Source organism: Crocodylus siamensis, chromosome 4, assembly GCF_052110815.1.
Source record: "Crocodylus siamensis isolate JL-2025a chromosome 4, ASM5211081v1, whole genome shotgun sequence".
In the NCBI taxonomy this organism is placed as follows: Eukaryota; Metazoa; Chordata; order Crocodylia; family Crocodylidae; genus Crocodylus; species Crocodylus siamensis.
This window is the reverse complement of record NC_143398.1, coordinates 236,591,722-236,618,561: the sequence shown is the minus strand read 5'-3', so window position 1 is coordinate 236,618,561 and position 26,840 is coordinate 236,591,722. Positions and strand designations below refer to the sequence as shown.

Below are 26,840 nucleotides of genomic sequence, written 5' to 3'. Positions count from 1 at the left end.
GCAAATCAAGCCCTTGTGTTTTGAGTTTTGTTTAATAAACCTGTCCATAGATTAAGGCAAAGCCTCTAGCTATTCACAGCCTCCATGCAGAGCCCAGGGGGGCCTCTGAGAAATGCACCCCGGCCTCTCACTCACCCTCTGTACACGTCAGATCTCATAAACGGGACGATGCACTGTTTTTGCGCCAGCTTATTGGCTTGTGCTCGGAGCCACTTGACAGTAGCTATATTGCTTCATTTGCAGGATTCAGTGGGCCTGGAAGAGGGAGGAATGGGCAAGCCAGGCTAGTTGGCTGCACTCCCAGATTCGACACCGAGGCAGTAGAGACAACCCCTGTGATTACTGCATCTTTGTCTTGTTGTATCTGTTCCAGGACAATTAGGCATGTTTACTCATTCACTTGTTCTCCGAGCCAATGGCCCTTTAATTGTCCCAAAACGAAACCGTTTCCACAGGAGGGGTGGAATAGGTCCTAACTAAAGAAACCTCTCTACATCCCTTGTGTGTGCAGGGATACATAAAAAAGCTTTAAACTAGCCATCTTGGGTGCTAGTAGTGGACCAGCCATAAGAACACAAGTTAATTTACTCTGCTTCTCGGTTGAGTTTTCAAGCCCACGCTACACCGTGCTACTCTGGTTAGACTGCTACTGACTACTCTAGTAGTAATATAGATAACCATACCCATAACTTATAATCTAACACCATATCTGTGCCAGCCAGGAATTGAATCCAGGTTTCTTTGTGTCCAGTTTAATGGCTGATCCAGTGAAGAGCCCCATAAGAGCAGAGCTCAGGCTGACATTTCACAAGCTGGACAAACTCGCTGAATATCACGTTCTCACTGGAAGTCAATCCTACACACAAGTTAACTCCCAACGTGTTCAGTTTCAATTTTAGGACCAGCAGTACTTTCCCTGAACATAAAAGTTGATCACTATACGTAAAAGACCTTAACTAGCTATTGCCTTCTCCGAAGCAGAGAATCAAATAACAAAGGGTAGGATCCAGAGGGTTAAATGCACTAAAAAAAAAAAAGCAAAAATAAAAACTGCACTGAAAAGTATTCCAATTCGATATCATTATTGGATGCACAAAAACACTTCTAGTCAATGCAGGAGTGAAAACAGTAGGGGCCTGGCATACAAGTCAAAGAGGAAAAGAGAGACTTATAATCAGAATACAGTATACAAAGGAAAAGGGGCTGAGCCTCAGACTAGTGAAATTGTCCCCTTCTTCTCAGAAGACCAGTAGAGAGAAGCATTTGCAGAGACTGACCCAATATTTTACTTCTTAAGGACTCTTCATGTATTCAGACATATGAAGGTTAAGTCCATGAAAAAAAGGAAATGTTTCCTTTCTGACAGTGAGCAGTATGGGAAATGTAAAGGAGACAAAAATAGGTCTTTGTGAGTTTTCAAGCTGTGAAATGACCTCTCTTGCTTCCTTGGTGCTTACATAGCTACATCTGCTCTCTGTGAACTGTGGCATAATCCAAAATGCATTTGACAGAAGAGTTCAAGCAAGTGAAAAGGATAAATAAAGACATACAAAAAAACTACAAGCCTTGGTTCCAAAATGGTACCTTTTATTAGACCAACTGGAAAATGGCAAGAAAACTGTCCTTTTCTGCAAGCTTTTGGGATCAAAGTCCCTTTGTCAGGCTTTGGGAAAAGCGTAGATGGTACAAGATGGTAAAAAGTCCCCATAGGTAGAAATGATAAATAAATGCACTTCCAAAAACTGACCCCGCTCAGACCCCTCCAGCAGACTGCAGGTTCTGCAAATCACAGAAAATGCTTGGTCCATTATTATTCCTAGGCAAACTAAGACCTAAGACAAGACTGATGCAGAAAATCCATCATCAACTTAAAAGTTTACATGGCTTCACTTCAATTCTTTTTCTTTTTTTCCTCCAGCATGTTATGCCTGGACACGAAGGAATCTGAAGACCAACTTATGTAAGTGGTGCGACTACACAATCCCAGTGTGCGAAGACAAGGTATGCTACAGCAACTGCAATTTGAACTCCTACTGTGAGAATCCATATGAAATCTGTGTGGCTATATGGTAAGTGATCATCCTATTGTAGCACACTTTGTACTAGAGTAGCATGTACTCAATTTATGCAGAAAACAGAAGTGGTGAGTGTGAAATTATGTGCTTTTCTATAAATGCACACACGGATCATTTTCAGTAAATTATCTTCCTCACCCTTCTCCCCAGCCCATCCATTGTAATCAAAATTATTGTTTGCACTGCAGCCCTTTCAGACGTTCATTCGAGGGCACAATATGTGACATGCAGTCGGCATGCTAGAGGCGATATCATCTATTAGACCAACCAGACAGCTGAAAAATGACATTTTACTCCATAAATTGAGCTAAATCCTGCATCCTTACCCAAGCAAAGCTCCCATGTATTCAACCCAGCAAACAGATTCTACTGGGCAATAACAAGCTGGATTCTCAAATCCTTACTCAGGCCCTAATTTATCACACTCTTCAGCTTGGGAGAAGTTCTTGTTCACTTTGGAAGACCCAAACTAATTATTCAGAGCTTACCACTTGGAAATAATGCAATCATCAGAAACTCATGCCAAAAAAGCCTTGATGTCAGACCACATGGTCATGAGTTCCATATGGTAGAGATATATGAATACACGCCACACTTCACATAAGAACCACTTTAACTGCAGGGAACCAATGTCATTCAACTGGAGAACCTGCACCACCTCCTTCCACCCTCTGTATAGGAGGACACTGAGGCCCGGGCAGGAAGGTTGCAGTTCCACAGGAACAAGTGGACTGAGATAACTCCCACATAGTCTTTATTAGGACAGAGCGATTTTTTTCCCCCCACCTCTCAGCAAATAGTTTATTCATCAAAAGGCATTCTGGTCTACCCAAAACTAAACACAAATTCACCAATGGTGTCAGCTAAAAATCCTTTCTGGCTTCATTTTATAAGACAAAGGAACTCTTACCCCCATATCTAATAGTCTAGTGGTTAAGATGCTAAACCAGGAACCTGCCCACGGACACTGGAACCCAGGTCTCCCACCTCTCAGGAAAGTGCTTAGTCACCAGGTTATAAGCTATTTCTCATTTTGGAGAGTCACTTAGTTTTCCTTGCTGGAACAATTCTACTTTGCATTAAATAATGCATATTGGGCCAAAGAGAAAAAATGATCCTACAAAGCCTGGATTTTTTTTTTTTAATTGGACCAACTGCATGCTTGGCATAGACTGAGATGATTCAAATCAATGTATTCTTCTTTAGGTAACCTGCATCGTGTTCACAAGCTGGCCTCAGTCTAAACCAACTATGCAGTTGGTCCAATAAAACATAACACTCACAATAATTCTTAGCTCTTGCATATCTCCTGGACCATCATACCCAAACCCCTACAAAGTCTGCCATTTATGGCTCTCATCTAGGACATCCAGGTTTCAGATCTTGCTCCAGTGAATATTCAAGTGGAACAACCTTAATGGAGGTAAGAGCCATCTTTCCCCAAATACCTTGCCTCAGGGGTGGTTGGTTTCAGGTTGTGGGCCAGAATGATTCAGCTTGGGTCAGAGGTGTTAGGATCTGGCCACCACCACATTGCTCCTTCACTCTTCGGCAGCATGAGAAGAGAGCCCATACCTGCCATCTTTTCCCAGCTGTGGCATGACAAGAGCAAATGCTGTTGAAGCCTACTGCCACTGAATACAGCTTCAACCCCATGTCTGCAGGCCAGATTAAATGGCTCCATGGGCCAAGTCTGCTGTGCAGGCTGTAGGTTGCCACCCTCTGCCCTACACCATGACAACAGGGCACTACCTTAGGAATATGGGTTCAAGACTCCTATGCAGCAGAAAGTCTCCCACTTCCTGACCTAACCATTGAGATACAAAGGGATCTAATGTCCTGCACGCTGACCAAGTCCAACTCTTCACTGCTTTGCCTTTTGTCAAACAGGCCTGAAATGGAACCAAAGGCTTTTATCAAAAACTGTCCTGGTCATTTTTTATTTCAATATGAGAAATATTCATGTTGAGTTTATATTAGTATTTTTTGGTTTGCTTAAACCAAAACACCCTTATTTCCACAGCATAGGCTTTTACCTCTGTCTGTTAATAGTATGACTAATACCAGCTACAAACTCTCTCATCTTCCATGGGATTCTACTTCATGCCAGGGCCTTGTTGGACAGGACACTTAGCACGCGCTTGATTTAGATTGTAGTAAGCGTTACTGTGTTGTATTAAAAGTTAGAACATGTTCCAAGCAGTCACATAGTAATGTATACTGATCTCAGCCTGCTCTGGACAGGGCTGGAGCCAGATCCAACCCCCCCACCCCTGCACTCACCCTAGCACCATGTGCCACACACTCGTACGTTTGCCTGTGAGGACATTGTTACAGGGGAGCACTGGCTGGTGACTCCAGGGTTCGGTTCGTTGCTGTCCCCCACTCCCCCTTTTTTCCTTGCCTGCCATGCCTTGGTGTTTAGGTGAATCTGATAGGCTGTCTCATTCCACCAGGGGGAAAGGGCTGGGTTAAGGCATTACCATCTCTGCCAGCTGTGTCTTATTTCATTCCCAGTTTTCAGGTGAACAGAACTGTGTTTCCACTCTGGGTCATAAAGTCTATAACATAAAACATCACCCATCTGGGCTCAAGGAGGGAAAAAAACAAACAAAACATCCCTCTCACCACAGCCAGGATCCCCACCTGCTCGGGTCCACTCCCCATCTGTTCGGGACCCTGATTTCTTGCTGCTGGGGTATCGTCCCTCTCCCTTGCGAAGGTAGTTGCTCCTGGCTCCCCAGTTGGGCTTCCATCCCCCTTGCCCACTGTCAGAAACCAGCCTTTATACCCCCTAGCCATTCCCCTTTGTTGGCCACTTGACCCTGCCTGGTCAGGTTAGCATAGGAGTCTCTCATCTGAGGCTTGCAGTCTCTAATAGGGGTGGGTCCACAGCTTGATGCCAGCTGCCTCTCATCACCCTCCTTCCCTGGATCTTCACTCCTTTTGGCTTGGAAGATCCTGGTCTTAAAGGGATCTCACTAGGCTGTCCTCTATAAAACCAGATGAATGGCCACCCTATCTACTCCTGTTGCTGGATTCACGAGGCAAGCTGCTGCTGAGTCTTGAACTGGCTCCAGTGCAGTGCTGGGGGCTGGGACCAGGACTGAAAATCTGCTTAGTCTTGGTCCCACGTCTTGCACCACATTGTAATCTTGAACCTGGATTATCTCCGTGGAGCAGTCCAACTGCTGCTGAATACGTGCTACTTAATATGATCTGGAGATACTTCACTCACAAAAGGTTGTAACTTTGCTACGATATGATCACACTTCTTAAGTTTTACTGTTTGAACCCATAGAAGTTGGCATTTAAAATGCAGGTAACGTGTCCTAAGTATAATGAGAGACATGTTACTTGTTAACTAACAGGGCGCAATTTTTTCCCTAGTGAAAATAAGGCCTCAAAGCTCAAATCTCTCTGAGTGGTTGGATCCCTTAGATATATCATTGGTTCCACCTGTGAAAGACCATGGTCAGGAGAACCCAAGACAGGAGCAAGCAGCATAAATCACCTCACAAGGAATTGGACCATTAATCATAGGAATGGGTTACAACTCGAACTGCTTATCTGGTCTCATGAAGGACTTGCCTAGTGGTCATGGGGTAAGAGATCACTTAATAAATCTGAGTCAAACATGTTTCTCTGAGCTCTGAAAGAGTCTGGTATATGAAAGCCTGTAACCCTGCAGCCTCCTCCCGTCTCACTTCTCGCCATCAACATTGCCACTTGCAGGGAACTAGTTAGCGTTTTATCTCATGCTTCGTAAGAAGTGGTTAGCAGATAGTGTTGTTAGTGGGATTCAGGGTTCCTGTGCAGAGACACACTGATGTCTCAGACTGTCACAATCTACTGGAGCAAACAACACCTCCCAAAAAACCAAAATAAAATAAAATTGATGGCTTTTGCACCCCACCTTTCAATGGCAAAGGCACATATAGAGGATCTTGCTTTGATACCCAGGGTTTCAACAACAGTTTCCCTTCTATACCTTTTCTGTTCAAATGATTAATTCCTCCTCAGAATACATTCCTGTCTCAGCAACCTAGAAAAGAGATCAAGATTGTGCCTTTTATTTCCCTCAAGGATAGCAGAGGCCCCAGGCAGGTATATAACTAAGCATAACTAAGAAAAACAAGGTTGGGTTTTCCCGAACGCTCAGTGTCAGGACCGCAGTTGCATTTTCCCTTTAGCCTACTAGTTGAAAGCCAGAGCTGGATTCTTCCCCTAGTTTCATTACTGACTCAAAACCTCTTTTTTGCCTTAATTCCCCTCGCCTGTGCAATCCTAGGAGGGGAGGTGCTGCTGAATGCACATTGTTGGATAGGTGCACATGACTGTAGGTTCCTTGCACAGGTTTCACGTGCCTGGAGGCCAGCTATCTAGCTGTTCATAAACACACGTTCCACAACAAAGGCCTAACCCTAAACCTTACTGAAGCAAGGAAGTTTTGGGACACACTTCGATTTCTTAGTCATATTTTGCATCCACTCAGTTTGGAGAGTTTTGTATGTGGTTCATTTAGCTGTCACCTCTCAGGCGAGGGACGGGCCCACCACTGTGAATTTGGACAGCAAGGCTAGGGACAGACATTACACAAACTGGTTTAAATGATGAGAAGCTGGTTTAAACCTGCAACAGAATAGAAGTTCAGTGCACATAAACCAGTTTGAAGATGGCTGAAACCAGTTTGGGATGAACCTGGTTGAATGCAATATCAGACTTAACTGTTTGGGTCAAACCGGTTTATGCAATGTTGTTCCCAGACCCAAAGGAGTTCCCTGGCTGCTGTGCCAGTCTTGGTACAGTAAATGGCAGAAGTCAGTCTGGAAGAGCCCATACTCACAGCCCCAGCCATGGTAACAGCTTCTGTTTTTGTTTGAGATTATGGCATAGTTTCCGCAGTCAGGTCTCTGGGGCTGGTTTTACATTAGCTTTTCATTTCCTTTCAAATTGTTGTTCTTAAAGTGCTGATAAAGGCCGTTTCTGAAAGGAAAACTCAAGAGCTGAAAGAAAAACGTGTCCCTTTGGTTTTGTGGTCAAGCTTCCCCCCTCGAGACTATTGTCTTGCTCCCTGGAAGACTCCTGGAGCAAAGACCCGACTCCGGAATGCCGCTTTCACAGTTACTAGCAGTAAAACAGTCTATTAGCTGCTAATTAGATATTGCTAGACAAGGCATGCACACACGCCACCCATTATAATGGGAACATTCCCATTGCCAAATTCCTCCCTCTCCACTTCTTCAAAATACTTGTAAAGCCCCACGAGGTGTCCATCTGTCATGGCCAGAGCCCTTCCAGTGGTTCTGCTTTCCCGTTTGTGTCCTGTGGGCCCTTGCTTGTTCAGAGCCAGTGTTTGCCTGGTATGTCTGCCTTGCTGTCCAGTTCTGTGTCCATCTATGTTTTTCATATCATCTAGCCAAGGACTTAAAGAGTGTGCTTCATGGCACAATACCCCCAGTAAAGTCACACTGCCCTGTTGAAGTGGGTACTCTTTATCCTGGTTTTGCTAATGAGATGCACAGTGGGTGGCAAATGACTTGGGTGCCAGTGCTGGGATGGGGGCCAATCGGGAATCAAAGTTACTGGATAGGAGCACAAACTGGAGTCAGAGAGGGAAACAGAGCCCAGGGGCAAACAGAGTCAGGAAACCAGGAGGTTGAGAGATGCGCAAAGTCTGTAAGTGAGCTGAGTCAGGCAACCAGGAGTGCAAGAGGAGAGTGAAGGCTACGGGTCAAGTCAGAAAACCAGGATGTCAGGAAGCAGGCAACTAGCAAAGTGCAGTCCTAGGTAAGGAAGAGCCCTTTGCCCCAACATTTCCTGTTCCTTTCCTTGGTCTTATATAGGGGAAGTGCAGGGTCAGGCAACATGAGCCAGCCACTTGGGTATCAGGGAGCAGGAGACTCTGGCACTGATGAAGCCAGACCCCATCCAGCCTTTGGGAACAGCAGCCTGGTGGTGGATTGGGGTTGACGGCTGTGCTAGTGACACTGGGTCAACTCGAGGAATATGGGACAGAGCCACAGCAAGAGCATCCTGGTCTACATTCCCCTTCCTGTTCTTGTGGCTGAGATGCATCTTCTTCCTCCTTAAAACAAATATCCTATATACCCATTTGCGCTGTTCCTCCCTCGAAGCAATTTCAAGCCCTTCATCTTCAAGGGCCTCTACAATTTTGCTTGCCTGGCGCATCTCTGTTCTTACCCCATGAGCTCTTCACTCAGCTCAGCTTGGTTCCCTGCAATATTGCTTTTCTCTCTTTAGCTTGTACCACCTGATATGCCAGACCAATGCCACATGCTAACCTTCAGGTGACAGCATATCATGTTATCTCAGTCACGCCAAGGGGATAGAGGCATAGTGCCAGAAGAGATCGATTCCTGGCTCCATTTGCCAAACGGCCTGCTTCTAAGACAAACACATCTCAAAACCCATGCCCCCAAGCAGCATTAAAAAGTCACTGGTATTTTTAAACGTATTCTTTAGCGAACATATAAAACTTGGTTATCAGTAAGACGTGCACCAGAACTAGGCAACCATGTGTCCTCTGTTACTCTTCCCTGTTTGTTCTCATTTGAGTTTAATCTTTATCGGCATGGTACAGCACTATGTACACTTACAGTCAGATGGAAACTTTAAATGTTACATAGACAAATCCCAGCTGTGGAGTTTGGATCTGAATTTCCTGAATCTTGTGGTGGTGGTGGGGCAGGAGCGGGGCTCAGACCCGAGATTCTCTTTTGGGTTCATGTCATTATATACAAACATGCAGATCACACAGCAGCCTGCTTGTTATATGTATTGGCATAAAGCCCATGCTGTACAAGTCACCTTACTTTAACTTTCAGATGCAGGAGTCCCTGGTTGGCCAGTCGCTTTCTGCCCTGCACAAGAACAGCAAGTCCCCAAAGCAGGGACTGTCTTTGTTGCCTGCCAGTACTGCACCTGGGAGTTCAATCCTGGCCTGGAGTTTCAAGCTGCTATTGTAACACAATGAACAGCAGCACTGAGACACTAGATACTAGCAAAATCTTGCTTTAAACAAGTCTCAACCTTTTCCCTCCAGCTACCAGTTAAAGAGATTTGTTTTGTGGTGCCATCAAAGAGTACCCCAAGCTGCGCTACTGCATGCATGCTTCACTGAAGCATCAGAGAGGACACACACTTTTGCAGAGCTGTGTTGTGTTAGAGCATAAGCTGATCTTAATGCAGTCATAGCACTGGAACGAGCTAGGAATAATGCAGTTCTTGTGCAACATGAGTTTTCTCCCCAAACCACAAACAGACGACCAAATCCTCCCATTCATCACATGCTCAATGGATTTCCATTAGCTTTTGCAGAAGCTGCACCTAGCCACTATACAGCAAAATCTGTGGCATGTTAAAACAGTGCTTGACCTCCTGACATGGCACAATACCAGGCCCCAACCATTTGAAACACCTCCAGAACCAGTCTCCTGATGGCTCACCATCACCCGTGGCTTCAGACCTAATTCTAAGAGCTTTTCTCGCGGGAGTGAACGAGGTTCCACGAACATGGAGGAGTTTTCAGGATCAGGCCTTAAACACGTTCATTCTTTCTCAGTGCTGGCTGCAACAGTGTGACACGAGCCTCCAGATCATTTGTGGCCAAATGTTTAAAATACAAGAAGTCCAAACCTACCCATTAATTCTCCCACAAGTCTCCTGAGGGGTCAGTGGCCCTTTGACATCCCAGCGTGAGGTCTAGCTTTCAGACGTTCAGCAAGACTGTTTAAATCTCCATAAGCTAAGTTTATCACCACACTCCACTGGGGGCTTTCACACACAGCTGAAGGAATGCAGTGTGGGTGGGTTTTCTTTTCTTTTTTTTTTTTTAATGTGACCACATCATTCTCTTCTACACAGAAAACCACTGGAGAAATGAGGATGTTTGCCCCCTGAAATCCAAGGCTATTCTGAGATTCGTAATGCAATCCCCACAGACACTACTAGGACGTGCTTGGAGCCTGTGCAGACAAGTTCATGGATACGTGGCGCTGCATTGTGCTGTTAGTGGGCTCCAAGTATGCTGTACAGAAATTACTCGGAGCCCAGGAGCTTGACACAAGCGCTGCTTCATTCAGGGTCTCGGTTTTAGCTTCTGAGCATGGCGTAGCCTCAGAGTCTTTGCATTGTGAGCAGCTGGTTTCAAACGGTTCTTGCAAAACCTCTTAAAAAGGTACAGTCGCCCTCCTCTTCCTTCCCCAGCTAAACAGAACAACGAGCAAACCAGACAACATAAGGCAGGATCAACCCACTAACTTTGTTCAATTAGTGTCTCAGGTGCCTCTCTCTTCCACAAGTACCTACAAGTGCCCCCGCAAGAGGCCACTACTGCTGGAATCAGGTGGCAGGAAGTCTATTCGTTCTGGCTGAGCCATGTCCAGGACTCGGCCGCCTCATCCTGTTGTGCCTGTTGAGACCTCCACAGACAGAGCAGGTGATTCAGGGCCTTTCTCCCCCTTTTTTTCCCCCTGAGATTAGGGGTAGGTCTTCCCTGTTTTTCCAAAACCTGTCTGCCTCTACGCCACCAACCTTATATAATCCCAGGGCTAGCCCTAGTCACCCCACAGCTGTTTGTGACAGCCATTTCCCCTCAGATACTCATATAGTTTCATAGTAGCTAGAGTCGGAAGGGACCTAGGTAGATCATCTAGTCCGACCCCCTGCCTTGGCAGGAAAGAGCACCGGGGTCAGATGACCCCAGCAAGGTGCTCATCTAACTTCCTTTTAAAAATCCCCAGGCTAGGAGTCTGCACCACTTCCCCTGGAAGCCGGTTCCAGGCCCTAGCCACCCTGACTGTGAAGTAGCGCCTCCTAATATCTAATCTAAACCTACTCTCCGCCAGCTTGTGACCGTTATTCCTGGTCACTCCTGGCAGCACACGGGGGAACAGGGACTCCCCCAATACCTGCTGATCCCCCCTGACCAGTTTGTAGCAGGCCACAAGGTCCCCCCTTAACCTTCTCTTGTGGAGGCTAAACAGGTTCAGGTCCCGTAGCCTCTCCTCATAAGGCCTGCCCTGCTGACCCCTGATCATACGAGTGGCCCTCCTCTGGACTCTTTCCATATCGTCCACGTCCCTCTTGAAGTGTGGCGCCCAGAACTGGACGCAGTACTCCAGCTGCGGCCTGACCAGTGCCGCATAGAGGGGGAGGATCACCTCCCTGGACCTGCTCGAGATGCATCTGTGGATGCATGACAGGGTACGGTTGGCCTTCTTGACTGCCTCCCCACACTGCCGGCCCATGTTCATTGTGGAGTCAATGACGACTCCAAGATCCTTTTCCATCTCCGTGCTGGCAAGAGGGGAGTTCCCCAACCTGTAAGTGTGGTGCCGGTTCTTCCTCCCCATGTGCAACACCTTGCACTTATCAGTGTTAAACCCCATCCTATTCTCATCCGCCCACCGTTACAACCTGTCAAGGTCAGCTTGTAGCCTATTGCACCCTTCTAGTGCACCCACATCCCCCCACATCTTAGTGTCATCAGCAAACTTGAACAGGGTGCTTTCTACCCCCTCATCCAAGTCACTGATGAAGATGTTGAACAGTGCGGGCCCGAGGACCGAGCCCTGGGGGACCCCACTGCCCACGTCCTTCGAGAAGAACCCATCCACTACCACCCTCTGGGTGCGGCCCTCCAACCAGTTGGCGACCCATTTGACTGTGTGGGCATCGACACCACAGTCTCCCAGCTTTTTGATGAGGACAGGGTGAGAGACAGTGTCGAAAGCCTTCCGGAAGTCCAGAAAGACTACATCCACAGCAACCCCTGCGTCTAATGATTTGGTGACCTGATTGTAAAAGGCCACCAGGTTGGTCTGACAAGACCTGCCACTGATGAACCCGTGTTGGTTGCCCCTGAGCATGCATTCCCCCGCAAGGCCCTCCTGGATGTGTGCCAGGATAATTTTTTCAAAGAGCTTACCCGGGATTGAGGTAAGACTAACTGGCCTGTAATTTCCCGGGTCCTCTTTTTTTCCCTTTTTGAAGATAGGGACCACATTGGCCCTCTTCCAGTCCTTCGGCACCTCACCAGAGCACCACGAGTGCTCATAGAGCCGTGCCAGGGGTCCCGCAATGACCTCGGCCAGTTCCTGTAGAACCCTAGGGTGAAGATCGTCCGGACCAGCGGACTTGAACACGTCCAGCCTCTCCAGAAGTACCCTAACTAACTCCTCGCTAACCCCTGGCCCAGGCGTGTCTCTCTCGGGGCCCGAGGGGGGCCCAGCAGGGAGGTGGCTGAACTGGTCCCTACTTAGGAAGACAGAGGCAAAGAAATCGTTAAATATGTTAGCTTTGTCATCTGGCGTGACGACTAAGTTGCCCATCGTGTCCTGCAGGGGCCCCACATTACCCGGGACCCTCTTTTTACCCCCTATGTATTTGAAGAAGGACTTCTTATTGTCCTTAATCCGGGAAGCTAGTCCTATCTCCATCTCTGCCTTGGCCTTCCTGACTGCCCCCCTACATCCTCGGGCGACTGTAACATAGTCCTTCTTGGTGATGACCCCATCCCTCCATTGGGTGTATGCCTCCCTTTTAGCAAGGAGACATTCCCGGATGCTCTTAGTGAGCCATGGGGGTTTATGTGCCCTCCTGCTCCCTTTGACCCTTGTTGGGATTACCTCCCTTTGGGCATGGAGGATCGTCTCCTTAAGGAGCAACCACTCACCTTGGACATCTGATTCCCTTCCCCTCTGGGTCCTCAGCGCTTCCCCAACGATCCTCCTTAGCTTGTTGAAGTCAGCCCTCCTAAAGTCTAGGGCTGTTGCCTTGCTGCAGCCCTTTGCCACCTTACGCTGGATGGTGAATTCCAGCAAGTGATGATCACTGTCTCCCAGGTGGCCCATCACCCGCAGCCCCCTCACCAGGTCGTCACCCGTGGCCAGCACCAGGTCCAACAAGGCGTCTCCCCTGGTGGGGCTGTGCACCTCCTGGGTTAGATGGAGGTCCTGCACTCTGGCTAAGAACCGACGTGAGCGGTCAGACTTGGCTGACTGCTCTTCCCAGCAGATGTCTGGGAAGTTCAGGTCCCCCATGATGACCACATCCTTAGCCCTCACTGCCTCTGTGAGCTGACCTAAGAATTCCTGGTCGAGCTCTTCTCCCTGGTTGGGAGGTCTATAGTAGACTCCCACCGTTAAGTCTCTCTCCCCTGGACTGCCTTTTACTCTAACCCAGAGCACCTCAGAGTGCCCCCCCTCTACCCCCTTGCTAATTGACGAGGAAGTATATTCCTCCTTGATGTAGAGTGCTACTCCTCCACCTTTCCTTCCTATCCTGTCCCTCCTGTATAGCCTATAGCCCTTGACACTCACCGCCCAGTCATGCGATGAGTCCCACCACGTTTCTGTGATCGCCACTATGTCAGGGCTGGTGACAGCTAGGAGGAGGGCGAGTTCCTCCTGCTTCTTCCCCATACTTCGAGCATTCGTGTAGAGGCATTTGAGGCCTCCAACGGTTGTGCCCACTCACCCCCTAGTCTCAGCAATGCCCTGTCCCCCATCGCTTACCTGTTTCTCCCTTTTGACCATTGGTCTGGGCTCGCTGGCTGTTGCTGGGCCTGGTAGTTCATCGTCTCCTCCGCCCTCATCTTCCCCCTCCCCCGACAAGCCTAGTTTAAAGCCCGCCGAAGGAGGTTCACCAACCTGGAAGAGAACACACGCTTACCTTTAGGGGAAAGGTGGAGCCCATCCCATCCCAGCATGTCTCTCATCACGATGTGCCGGTCATGGCTGAGGAAGCCAAAGCCCGCCTCAAAGCACCATTCCTGTAGCCTCCAGTTGGTCTCCGCTATGCACATCTCGTGGCGTCTGCCTCCACCGCTCACTGGCAGGATGGAAGAGAAGACCGCCTGTGCGCCCATCTCCCTCAGCACGCCTCCCAGAGCATGGTATGCGCATGTGTGTGCAGGCACGCACACACACCAACTTTCATAAGGTAGTGGCAGCCCCTGGGGACCTCAAATTATAACAAGGTTTTGTTTCACCTTTTCTCTCTGTACTTAACTTGCAAGTCTCCAGGGACTCTGATCTCGGTTGCAGGCACTAACCCACTGGACCAGGGATAAGATAAAGGAGACTAGCAGTGCAACCCACAAACCCATACTTTATGCCAAACTGCTTAAATTCTTATCCAGTAAATAGTAATGCCTGGCAATGGGAGGCTCTCCCCAGTACACCATGTTTAGCAAAAATAGATTTGATATGCACAGTCACCTGTTTAGCAGCAGCATCTCCCAGCAAAGCTATCGGGGCGGTGAGAATTACAGTCTAGGACAGGGGTGGGCAATTATTTCCAGTGGAGGGCCACTTACTGAGTTTTGGCGAGCCATTGGGGGCCACATGACAGGCAGCCAGGGGCAGATAAATATTAATTTTCTTAATTTTTTTTTCTTGGGGGGGGGGGGGGGTGCCATGGGCTGGATAGAATGGCCTGGCAGGCCGCACCTGGCCTCCAGGCTGCATTTTGCCCAGCCCTGGTCTAGGTGGAGTATTTAGTTTCTTCCAGCCAGCATAACCTGGTCCGTACCTAATTTTTCTGCAAAAGATTAATTTTTCCCTGTGTTTTCCCAGCATGGGATCTTTTGCTCAATTTGTCCTCTTCTTTTGACATATATGAGCCCCAGCAGCCACTTTTCTATGCCACTGTTCATTTGTGGCCATTATAAAACATCTTGACCCTTCTCCCATTATTATCTATTTCTAGAGTGTTTCAACTGCTTCATTCTTCCATTCAAGATACTTTATCTGTTTTACTCCTGGTGGCACACGTGTGGCTGCTGTTGTTCAAAGACAAGGAGTGCAAAGAGGGTCCGTTTCCTCCAGGGCCTCTGAACTGTTGGGTCAGCATTGGGCAACATGGACTTTGTGCAGAAACAGCAACCTAGTTCACCTGGCTCTTGTGAGCGCCTCTGAAAAGTGCAGTCCCCCAGAGCAAGGGTCCCCTCCTGCTTTCCCAGAAGCATGGCTATTTCTGGAGCCATTCTCTTTTAAGTCCCCTCTCTGAGGGCTGCCCTGAAGTTTCCCTTGGGGGTGGTTTTTATATGGAGTAAATGCTGCTAGATAACACTGAGACAGGACAGCATCTTCCTTTTTACTCCACAGTTACTCAGTAACTGAATCTGTTGTGTAAACACAGGCATAACTTATACAACTGTACAGGCTCAGGGGCCTATTAACGTCACATGATAATTGTGTGAATCGGAAGGTCAGGGCATTTCTAGAAAGAGTCAAGAAGGGCAAGAAGAAGGGTTCTGGCCCCCACAGAATTAAAACCAGACACAGAGCAGTCATTCAAGGACAGACGATTAAACCTAATAATTAAACCACAAATTCAGCAACCAAAAGGACGAAGAGTCCAGGAAACAAACAGCACTTCTTGGCTCCACCTAAGAAAAAAGCTGTTTGAGAAGAATGAAGTGGAAGCTGCTAGCCAAGTATGTCTTGTGAGGGAATATTTCCATCAGAGCATTTACTGGTGTTGCCTTACAATCAGATAAAAGGTCTTGGGCAGAAGAGAAGAGATTTCCTTTATCTTCATCACTGGTTGTGGAAATAGCATTAGTCATCCCACAGCAGAACAGAGAAACAGAGAGTTGTAAGCTCTTCAAGGCAGGAACTGAGCCTAGGGTAATGGTTGGATACAGCTGGATGAGAAAGGCAGAAGGCAATGAGATGACTGTGGGTACTGGGACAGGCATCATTCCCAGCACCTTATCTGTCCAGCTGTTGTCAAGCATTTTGTCAACATTACAGTGTAGGTACAGACTATAGTTCCTCTCTCACACCCAGTTTTATATCCATGTCACTCCATTAACATCAATTCAGTTACTCCAGACTCATGCGACCAAGAGGAGAGAGAATCAGGCTTGAGCAGAACTAGCTCATATGAAACCAAAGCAGTGTTGAACACAAATACATCTTGGAAGTAGCTCTACCATATGGCATGGCAGCGTATAGCACAGATTCACTTCTCTGCCAGTTTTGCACCTGGATCTCTCTCTGACTTTGGGGATTTTCAGGCATGAGAGCTAGGCACTTCAGGAAACCAGGATTCAAGTCAGGATCATAGTACAATAAGCATCATGAGCTTAGCATGATCACCAATGGAAATATGCCATCATATAAAAGCCATGCCATTTGGTGAAATCCGGCCTAGCTGAAAGCTTCTTCTTGGACAAGAGAATACACAAGGTGCACTAAAAGAGCTGGGAATACAAGGTCCATGCATTCACAGCACTTTGGTAGACTTAGGAACACCTTCTTGGTGGTGTCTCACTGCAATCAATGGCAAAACCAAAAACAGGACCAGGATGTGGCATGTGGATTGTGGAGAGTGCCAATAAATCAAGGTTCTGTTGGTAATTTGCATCCGCATTCTGGCACACAAATCTAACAGCACATCTCCATAACCCACAACACAGATGACTTGCAGATTAATGAAAAATCTCACGCATCAAAAAACAGCAATAAAATGCCAAACCTGTGTACGCGTGTGTTTACACATGCAGTCTGCACATGACATTTAGAGTATGCCCTGAAAAAACATCTGGACAAATACAGTTTTACCACCTCATTAAAAGAGGTGCTAAGCACCACATGGCTCCCACTAGGCTGTACAGGTTCAGCACCACTGAAAAAAGTCAGGCCATGCCACCAAGGGAAGGCAGGCACACTGCATTAAAAAAAAAAAAAATCCATTGTTGTGTACTATCAGGGTATTTAGAGGAGCAACTGTGGGAGCCCGCATCATTTAACCAACTTTTGAAGGATGCATCTTCTACTTTAAACTTCTGGAATCAATGGACATCACAAACCAGTTCCATTGAAGGTAATGCAGTTACACTGATGAAGAAGCATGGGAATTAACCTATGACCTTCCTCCTGATAGCTGGATTCTCTGACTCCTAATCTGCTGATCTTCCTGACTATGGGGGATGAATTTAAAGAATCCGGCAAAGTCTCTCCCAAATAGCTCCAACCAAAACTATGCTGGACCCACTGCAAACAAGTGACTCACTACATGGTTAAAGAAACACCAATGAGCAGCCAAGGTTTGAGATGTTATTATATAGAGCTAGGGTGATTTTTTTGGATGCTGAGATGCCCTGTTGATCCCTTATATGTTTCCAGGAGACAAGACAATGAGAGCATCAGCATCAGCACTCTCTGCCACAACCCACAGCTTCCCATAGAAAACATCATGGTTCCCAATTACAACACCTCCAGGTGCATCATGACCCACCTGCCAAGGGAGGACGGAGCGTTCTACATCTGCGGCTGTGTGGACGAACAGGAATGCAACGACAAGCTCATCTTTGAAAATCACACCAATGGTGAGTACTGGCATTCATGTTGTCTAGACCCAGCATTAAAAGATGCTGCACTCTCTTGGAAGCCACATCCCTCAGGACTCCTGAAAAACAGGAGCCCAGTAAGTACAGAGAGGACCATTAGGTCAGCTAGGTCTGACCAGCTGAGTATCACAGATCATGACATTTCATTCAGCTTGAGCTTGGTTCAGGCATATCTTTCGGAAGGGCAGCCAGGCCTTGGTCCAAAGACATCCTGAGATGGAGAGTCTACCACCCCCGGGCCATGCAGAAGCTCAAGTTAGGAACCCAAGGACTGATACAGCCCAAAATTTCAGTAAATAGTGAGATCCTAGAACAAGTTGAGCTTTGATAACAACCATCAAACCCTGCTGGAGTCAAGTTTTTTTTTTTTTGGCTAAAGGTTAAAAAATGAAAGGTTTTAATGAAAGCTTAAGAAATCCAACTCTATGACCCTAGTGGAAACAAGGCACTGGCATTTATTGTCAAGCAGCTAGGTTAGATGAACACTACTTTGGGTTCACCAGTAAAATCCAAAGCTCCTCATCCCCACTAGGGTCTTGGTCTGGTATAGCTAATGGACTCCATACCCTGCTATAAAAGGCCATCTTTCCGGAGGCAATGTCATAACCACACTTCATGGGATTGCAGGGGTGCACCTCCATGCTTTGATTTGCTCTAGAAGCTACCTTTTTTGCCACTGAAGACAAATGCTTCAGAGGAGTTGCACAGGTGAAGGGGAGGGCAGAGCTTGGCCCATCCTTAGAGGTTTCTGCAGATACAAGGCAGATTGAATTGGGCTGTAAAACTGCATCAGTGAAAGCCAAGGAGAAGCCAATTCTGGTGTCTCAAGAGGTCTGCAAAGTCTGAACGAGCTTCAAGTACACCTCTAAAAATTCATGGCTCTGGTCTGAATCTTTAGCAGCTTACCCATTGCTCATTATGCGGGCACCAGCCAAATGGGCCTCAGGGAATACTTATTAGGAGCAAAAGCAAAACAAAAAGCCTCCTGAATTTTCATAATTACAGAGCACCAAATTGCTAGCCATAACCTGCAAGCAGGGAGCATAACTTTTCCTGCAGAAAATGGCAAATTGCACAAGATATGAATTCTCAGAATAAACAAACCAGTTTTTTTTTTTTCCTTACGAAGGTAAACGATGCTAAATTTGGCAGACCTTCACTGTTTCCAGAGCCAAACATAACAGGTACATGTGCTTCTAGAGCATGCTAGTTAAGTCCCAAAGCTGATAGTGAGGTATATAATTTCATACAAAAATGACAACTCCCTCTTGGGAAATGCCACCCCCAACAAATGCTTTCATAAGAAGTTCCTGCATTGCCAACCCACAAATAAAAATGCCATAATTTGAAACACTACCATCTGAAGCCTTGAATAAGCTCTCTTCTTTAATTTATTATCTAAGCCCATGGCTCATTGTTCAACACTGGCCAGCAACAACTTTACAAGACCCAGATTTAATGCATCTCCTTACAAATTGCTCATCTTCCCTTATATGATTGTTATTTTTTTTTTATTATAAAGGTTTGCATTGTAATGCTGTTTTAAAAGGAGCTTTAACTTAGATGTGCCTTAAATATTACAGACACAGCATTGGATTAAAAAGACAGATTCTGGTGAAAGAAATAACTAAAGCAGATAAACATTTTTCCAAAGCACAAGGTATGCAGGAGGTATACACATTTTCTGTGTACTCACAATCTTAGACACCATCTTCAGACTTGGGACTTCTAACGTACACACTGCATTGCATGTTAATCACTCCAGGGCAAGAGAGATAAATGCAATGCGTCTAGGCTGAAGTCTCCTCGGAGCCTATAACAGACATAATTAAGTGCTCTGACTTGTCGTTTCCTCTCCCCAGGCTTGCACCCTAATGTGATGCAAGTAACCCTCACCTGGGAAACAAAGGACAGGAAGTGGAAATTGAAATGGTGCAGTCATAAGCACTGTTTATTGTTATATATTTAAAGGGCTTCTCAAGTGTCGTGCCAATTGATCTTGGCCTAAGAGTTCTAGTTCACATCTGACAGAGATTGAATTAAACAGATGGTAATACACTGCAATATTTTGTTTTAAAGTTCTGCATTTATTTTCAGAGAAAACAGCCAGATTCATTTTCTGCAGAACAGATCTACCCGTTTTATAGCCATGATCCTATCTAGGGATTTTGTAGCACAGAGGGGCATCATCGTTAAGTAATTTGCAGAAGTTATGCTTGCTGGTCTTACTGTTTGTTAGCGGGATTTGGGCACGTAATTCCCTAAAAGAATAAAAAATCCTTTGAAAATGTTTCACTCCCTCTCCCCCAAACTTTAAAGTTTCAAAGATGTGATCATAGCCATCGGGTAAATCCATTAGAGCAGTAGGTGATAGCCAGGCCCAGCACTTTCCAAAACAAACATATTCCTGAGTTAGTTATTGATTTATATCAGTTTGGGTTGATCTTGTGGTTTGAACTTGATGCCTATTTTAGAAACGCTTTCACAGCCTTACAGAAATTAGCTGCAGCAGATTTTTTTGGAATTTGCCAAGTAAAATAGCTAAATGCTCGGTTTTTCCAGAACCTGAATTATGATATGCGCATACTGAGGTCAAACAGCGAGGGTTTTGCTTATGGAATGATTCTTATCCTTCTTCCCCTTGGTTATTATAGTTGGCAGAAAAACCTCTGACTAAGATTTTACTTGAATATCTCTACTGAAGTCAGCATGTTTATTCCAGGAATTGCAAACATCAAAGGATGGGACAATTATATGTTGTGTGAGGGCTTGGGGTTTTTTTTTTTCCTTCCATCAGATGGTTTGAAGGCCGATAGGAGTTTTTTCTTTTCTTTTTTCCTAAACACTTTGGGTTAGTATTTGAATGGAAATATTTAACAAAAGTAAAAAAATATATATATAACAACAATTCAAGTGTTTACTTTTGGCAGTCACGTCCTAACCCAAGTGTGTCTTGAGGTATATTCACTTATGCCAGTTGTAATGCAGGGGGCACTTTCTCTGTTCCTATTGTTCAGAATTAAACTCCCCAGCTCTTGCTGAGAAGTGATCTTTCATAGGCCCACACGCTGAATTGTTTGCAGAAGGATAGTGTTCCTTCATGAAAAACAAAAGAATTTGGCCCCATATCAGACTGTGCCTGAGGGTCAGCAGAACCGCTTGGTGTCTCCATGCCACCTTGTTCCAACATTTCATCAATTCATCTGTATTCATCAATTGATCTGTATTAATATTCAGATTAAATTAGGTTACTATTGTTCCATTTTGTAAAAAAACCTCTGCATTTATAAAACAGCGAAGCCCATCTCCCACATATTTTTTTGTGCGTTTAAAATGCATCTGCATCTAGTCTTATCAGCTTTGCTTCAACATTGATTCTAACATTACCAGGGAGTTTGTGTCTGCAGCTTACAGGAAATCATGGTCAGTAGCTCAAGGATAAGTTAGGAGCTAATGTGCACATACAGGGTCCCTAGCCTACGTTAAAAAAGATGGGACAACCAAAAAGCTTACATGACCCATATTCATCAGAGCCATGTAATATGCAGCAACAACTACTGAGAACTTCACTGCGACTCCGGGGTCAGAACCAAAACACTCACTTGGGGTTTTTTTGCATGTGGAACAGCAGAAAACATTATGCTGTGTGTGCAAGGTCTTGCTTTGAGTCTGGGGAAGGCAGAGTTGCCTAGCAGATGCAGCACTGGGCTCAGATTCGAGACCCCCAGATCGGCTGCTGGCCTGGTTGGTGTCCTTGTCACATCACCTTTCTGGATCTCAGTTTCCCTGCCTGTAAAATGGGAACAACACTTCCCACTTGTGTGAAGTATTCCAAGCGCTACCAAGGAAGAGCTCGGCCTTGGACACATCTTACTTTTGTAGTGCAATATATGCCTGCAAAGCAGTACAAGAAAGCAAGTGCCCACATGCTCAGGCTGTTTGAAATGCTTCAATGATAGCAGATTTGCCATGAAACCAGGAACAACTTTGTAGCGCAATAATTCTGCAGTGCTACATGCAACGTGTGGATACTTGCATGTAGCACTACAGGGGTCTGTCAGACCTCTAGCTTCCCAGAATGCTCTGCTCGCCCTACCCACCACCTCAGGGAGAAATGGAGAGCGGCTGGGGCCACAGCAGCTGTTACAGAGCTGGTGCTTCTTTGCTCCGCTGGACACCTGATTAGCAGCTGCTTTGCTGTTCAGGCACACGACTGTTTGGTGGAACGGACAGGCAGGAAGGAGGGAGAGGCTGGAGCAAGGAGGGCAGCCACTCTGGGTAGGGCAAAGGAGCAGCCCCCTATTGCCTCTGGCTGGAGCCTTTGAGAGGAACTTGTAGCGCTCTAGATAGGGGACCTTAACACTATTTGTGTAGCACTACAAACTGCCTCAGGACTTTGTAGCGCTACAGAAGTAACAAGGCCCCAGGCATTACTCATATGCCTGAAAGCCCAACTTCTTGAGCTAAAAGCATTTGCTGGCAGCGTGGGGTGCCTATACATGTGCTCGGGGGTGAGGGAGGTATTTTAATTAGAACAGCTCTAAGAACTGCTGTAATAAAACGCTACAACGTCAGGTGGATTAAGCCCCCACACATTCAAAAATGGCCACAGGACACTAACTAAAGCTCATTCAATGAGTTTTAATTAAAGTGCCCCAGCAGCCATTTTTAAACCTGTGGGGGCTTATACATGTGACATTGCAGCCAGGGCTGTCCCTGGGGGGCAGTAAATCAGGACAACCGCCCTCGGCCCCAGGCTCTGGGGGGTCCCGCAGAGCCGGGCAGAGAGGCTGCGGCCATGTCCGGTGTTCCAGGGCTTTCACGCCCCGGCCTAAGTGTGCCATGGGACGGGGAGGGGGCCCCCGCACAGGCTGCTTTGCCCTGGGCTCTGCACCCTGCTGGGATTGTCTCTCATTGCAGCAACGCTAGAGCATTACAATTAATTGAGTCTCTCCAACACGTTCTAATTAGAATATATTGGAATACATTTATAAGCACCCGTGGGTGCATCTACACATTGCTGTGTTTTAGGTCTTCCTTCCGGTGCTAAAGTACTAAAGCACGGCACACTACGGGCAATTACTGCACCAAGCAGGTGATATGCACTTAGATTTCCCCACTATGTTGTCCTAGCAGCACACTATATCCAGGGAGCGCACCGCTACAGCGACATAGCCGGTGATCACGTGTAGACCCACATGATCACTACATCACTGTAGGGCGATGTGTAGACTCACCTGGAATTCCTAAGACTAAATGGTTCCAATTCTGTCCATTCGGGGGTGCCGGTGCATGTGTGTGTGCGCATGTGTGCACGCATGCGTGTCTTGTCAGATTCTCACAGGACTGAGTTTTGAACCTTCGCTCTATAACGCTGGCTAAACTGGAATGCCTAAAACAAACATGGAGCGTACCTCAAACCATCACATACTTCTGGATGTTCAGAGGACAGTGACAGGCCTCATGCATCATGCCCCTGGAAACCACTCTTTGCTGTTAACTCCCTCACATTTCTCCACCCACACACTATCAAAAATGGACATTGCTGACATCTTACAAAAGCACATTCACATTTGTTTTCCTTCCTGCAGGATATTCCATGCAACAGAGCAAAGAGGTCATCCCTGTGGCTGCAATAAGCCTGCTCCCTCCTCTGCTAGTGGCTGTCATGATAACAGTTATATTTTACCTCTGCCGCACCCAAAAGCAGAGGAAGAGAGCCAAGGACTGGAGCCAGAAGCACACACAACACCGGGCCTTGCCCGAGTCAGGGAAAACTGCCGAGCACGATGAGAAGTTGTCGGTGATGATAGACGACAATCACTCCCACATGAGCTCAACCTGTGCCAACAGCATCAACCACAACACCGAGCTGCTCCCCATCGAGTTGGACGAGATGGTGGGGAAAGGCCAGTTTGCAGAGGTCTGGAGGGCCAAGTTGAATCATGCCAGCTCAGGGCAATACGAGACAGTGGCTGTTAAGATTTTCCCTTGTGAGGAATATTCTTCCTGGAAAAATGAGAGCCAGATCTTCACAGACACCAGCCTCAAGCATGAAAGTGTCCTTCAGTTCCTCACGGCAGAGGACAGAGTGTCTGGCCCGCGGAAGGAATACTGGCTCATCACTGCTTACCATAGTAGAGGGAACCTGAAGGACTACCTGTCCCGGCACATACTGAGCTGGATGGACTTACAAAAGATGGCAGGCTCCCTTGTGAACGGCGTGGCTCATCTGCACAGTGACTACACCGTGTGTGGCAGGCCAAAGATCCCCATTGCCCACCGGGATATCAAAAGCACGAACATCCTGGTTAAGAATGAATGCGAATGTGTGCTCTGCGATTTTGGCATCGCCCTCCGACTCGACCCTTCCTTAACAGCGGATGACTTTGCCAACAGCGGACAGGTGAGCAGGTCCTGCAAAAACCCTTGCTTGGCTTTTTAGAGACACAATGCAATGCAATAAAAAATAAAAGAATATAATGGCTGCACCCACCTGTATGCCTCAGGCACCTGTGGGCTAACTCAGAAATGCTTTGGAAATAATAGCTTGCACTGAGCACTGAACACTTCCAAGTGCCAGGAGACTGTGATGGAAACCACAGTCTGTGGAAGCGAGAATATCACAGGGGGCTAATATTATAAATTTGCCAAGGCACAAGTCAGACTTCAAGGCTGAAATCTAACAGACCAGATTGGCCGATTTGATACAAGCTATAGTTAGCACTGGAAAGCAGTGTAATTAGGCACCTGTGAACCATGATGCTATCTTAAAATGGACAGACTTTAGCCCAGTGCAGAGTCAAATCCACATTCCTTTCCAACGAGTGAGTTTAGACCTTGCAGCCTGTAGGACATTTAATGCCGTTGATAAAGCAAATTGCTTGCTTTAGCTTTTCTGAAAGAGATGTTAAAGGAGCGACACCCAAGAGACTAGTTTGAAGCCAGGCACAGAGCAAGTCACTGGGCAGATGGGATTTGGTTACAGTGCTCTCTGGGGCTGCTTCTGAGAAAGCCAAGCAGGAGGGATTAGGAGCGTGTGAAACCATCTTACATCTTCTGGTTGGCAGGTTGTGGCAGTCTGACCTGGAACAAAATTCTCTGACAAACAGACCATGAAGAGCCTATGATCACTGCTAATTTAAAAAAAAAAGTATTCCCCACATAGCTGCTGGTCTCCGACACATTTGCTAACATCTCTTCTTTTCCTGGCCAGGTTGGCACTGCCAGGTACATGGCTCCAGAAGTTCTAGAGTCTAGAGTGAATCTGGAAGATTTGGAGTCCTTCAAACAAATGGATGTCTACTCGATGGCCTTGGTTTTGTGGGAAATGGCCTCCAGGTGCGAGGTGGTAGGAGGTAGGAAAACTGCAGCAGAGCCCCAAATAACTTGCTTTTGTTCAGAACCAAGGCAAGGAAGCACATGCCTTCTTGAACAATGCACTACCTTCAGACCCGCAACTTTTCTGCTCTTCCTCTCCCTCCACCCCACTAAGCAATAATCAGTCTACTACAGTTTCCTTGGGTAGAAGGTTTCTGTTCATTTCACCTTGGGCTTACTGTTAGATGCATAGCATCTCCCGATGGGTACGGAGCCTAAGAGAATCTGGATTCCACAACATTTCATAGTTTAAGTGCACCTGCTAAGCTTGTTCTGCTTGCTACATACCTGCTATGGAAAGTGCTTCAGAGGCAGGAGTGCAGGATGAACACAGATGGAAGAGGAGAATTTCTGCTTTAGATCCCTCTCCGCCCCCCATACTTGTAGGCTGTTGTCTCAGCTGTTGGCATTATCTGCTGATGCACCATGACAAAGCAGGGAGGAAAGGTGCAACAGAGAAAAAATGTACCTGAAAAATAAAGAGCTGGCAGGTGAAACTCTGGCCCCATTAAAGTCAAGAAAAGCTTTAGGGAGTTTCTCCAGTTGATTTCTATGGGCCCAGCATTTTATCCCACATCTTTGGACAGCCACAACCAGCTAAAGAAAATGGGTGCCAAGAGTGGAGCTGTGCAGAAACACACTCTGGGTCCTCTCCAAGTCCTCTAAAATATGCCATGATTTAGGCTGGAAAATCGGATGACCTGCCAGAAGTTTGCTCCTCTCCCCCCTGCATCCATGGAGGTTGGACACACACAGCAAAGCTCCCTTAATTTCCAAAATATTACAGAAGGTAGAATTTTGTGTGTGGGTAGATGCAGGAAAACTTAACTTGGTGGTAACCATAACTCACCAGAGATGAGTTATTTTAATGGAGAGTAATCAAGCATGGATCAAAGCCACCAAACTGCACAGAGGCACTGCACATGCATGCTTCCCATCAGCTGGGCACGTTAACACACACACAAGCTTCCCACATCCAGCATTAATGAAGCAAAAACCTCCAAACTCCTAAGAACCAAAGGAGGTTCCCCTGCCCCTCTCGCAACATCACTGACCTCCATCGACCTCCCACCCACCCATCCACAGGCATCTCACTATCTCTGGCATCCTGTAGTTACACCCATTGATTATTTTGTTGTCATGTCCTGGCATCTGACTTTCTCTCTGAGACATGTGATTGCATCTCACAAGTTTCCTCCTCTTTTTCTCCGCTCACCCATCTTTCTCCACAACTCATTTTTCTCTCCCCCCCGACATCTGCATCTACATCTCTCTATTCACTGTCATCCTCTCAGATCTGCCCAGTCTCATGTCCGTACAATTTTACTTCCCTTCCCCATGTCCCAACTCTACATCTGGGAGCAGGAAGGCTCCTGAAGCAGAGCAGATGAGATGTTAAAATGGGGGCATTGCCATGATCTGTGGTGGAGCAATGGCATTCCTACCTTCTGCTTTCAGGAGTTCTGCTTCAGAAATCCCTATATCAACCCAGGGTGTGGCATGACTCATGATGCTTCTAATAGTTTGACACCTACAAGATTAAAAAAAGAAAACCCTTGAATCAACATTTCAGACACAGAAAACACTGTCTCTGCAGCTCTTTGTGACAGATTCCCCACTTGTGCAGTGTAAAGAAGCCCCAGCTATCTTAGACTTGGAAAGCAGGATGGTCACAGCTGGGGCGCAGCGAGGCTATACTGTATTGATACTTTTCAGCTGGATAAACTGGCCCCTACAGAACTCCACGTTTCCATGGCTAGACAATTTCCAGTATTGAAGCTGGCTTGTTTACAGCTAGGTTGGTATCTTTACACAGGAGCCTGCAGCATAGACGTACCCAAAGGCTGAGTTAGAGAAGCGCATTTACTCCTACTGTGGAAGAAAGTGCCCTCAGCTCCCCTCTGTCCCTAAGGAGTTATTTCTACAGCTCTGGGGTCTCCAGGAAGAACATCTCCTGTTCTCAGGTGTTCAGCGGAGAGCCTGATGTCACCCTCTGTACC

At 46.7% G+C, this 26,840-nt stretch overlaps 1 protein-coding gene across 4 annotated transcripts in view; it reads left to right on the top strand.

The window, feature by feature from the left end:
• LOC149867692 (TGF-beta receptor type-2-like) overlaps positions 1 to 26,840 on the top strand; it is an 80,418-nt gene that overhangs the window by 42,171 nt on the left and 11,407 nt on the right. For 3 of the 4 annotated variants that reach the window (XM_090045959.1, XM_090045961.1, XM_090045960.1), the window contains exons 2-5: positions 1,919 to 2,069; positions 17,237 to 17,439; positions 23,052 to 23,866; positions 24,677 to 24,818. In XM_090045959.1, coding sequence (XP_089902085.1) covers positions 1,919 to 2,069; positions 17,237 to 17,439; positions 23,052 to 23,866; positions 24,677 to 24,818 — 1,311 coding nt within the window. Of the gene's footprint in view, positions 1 to 1,918; positions 2,070 to 16,994; positions 17,158 to 17,236; positions 17,440 to 23,051; positions 23,867 to 24,676; positions 24,819 to 26,840 lie in introns of those variants that run through there. The other variant, XM_090045963.1, reaches the window with a different exon arrangement.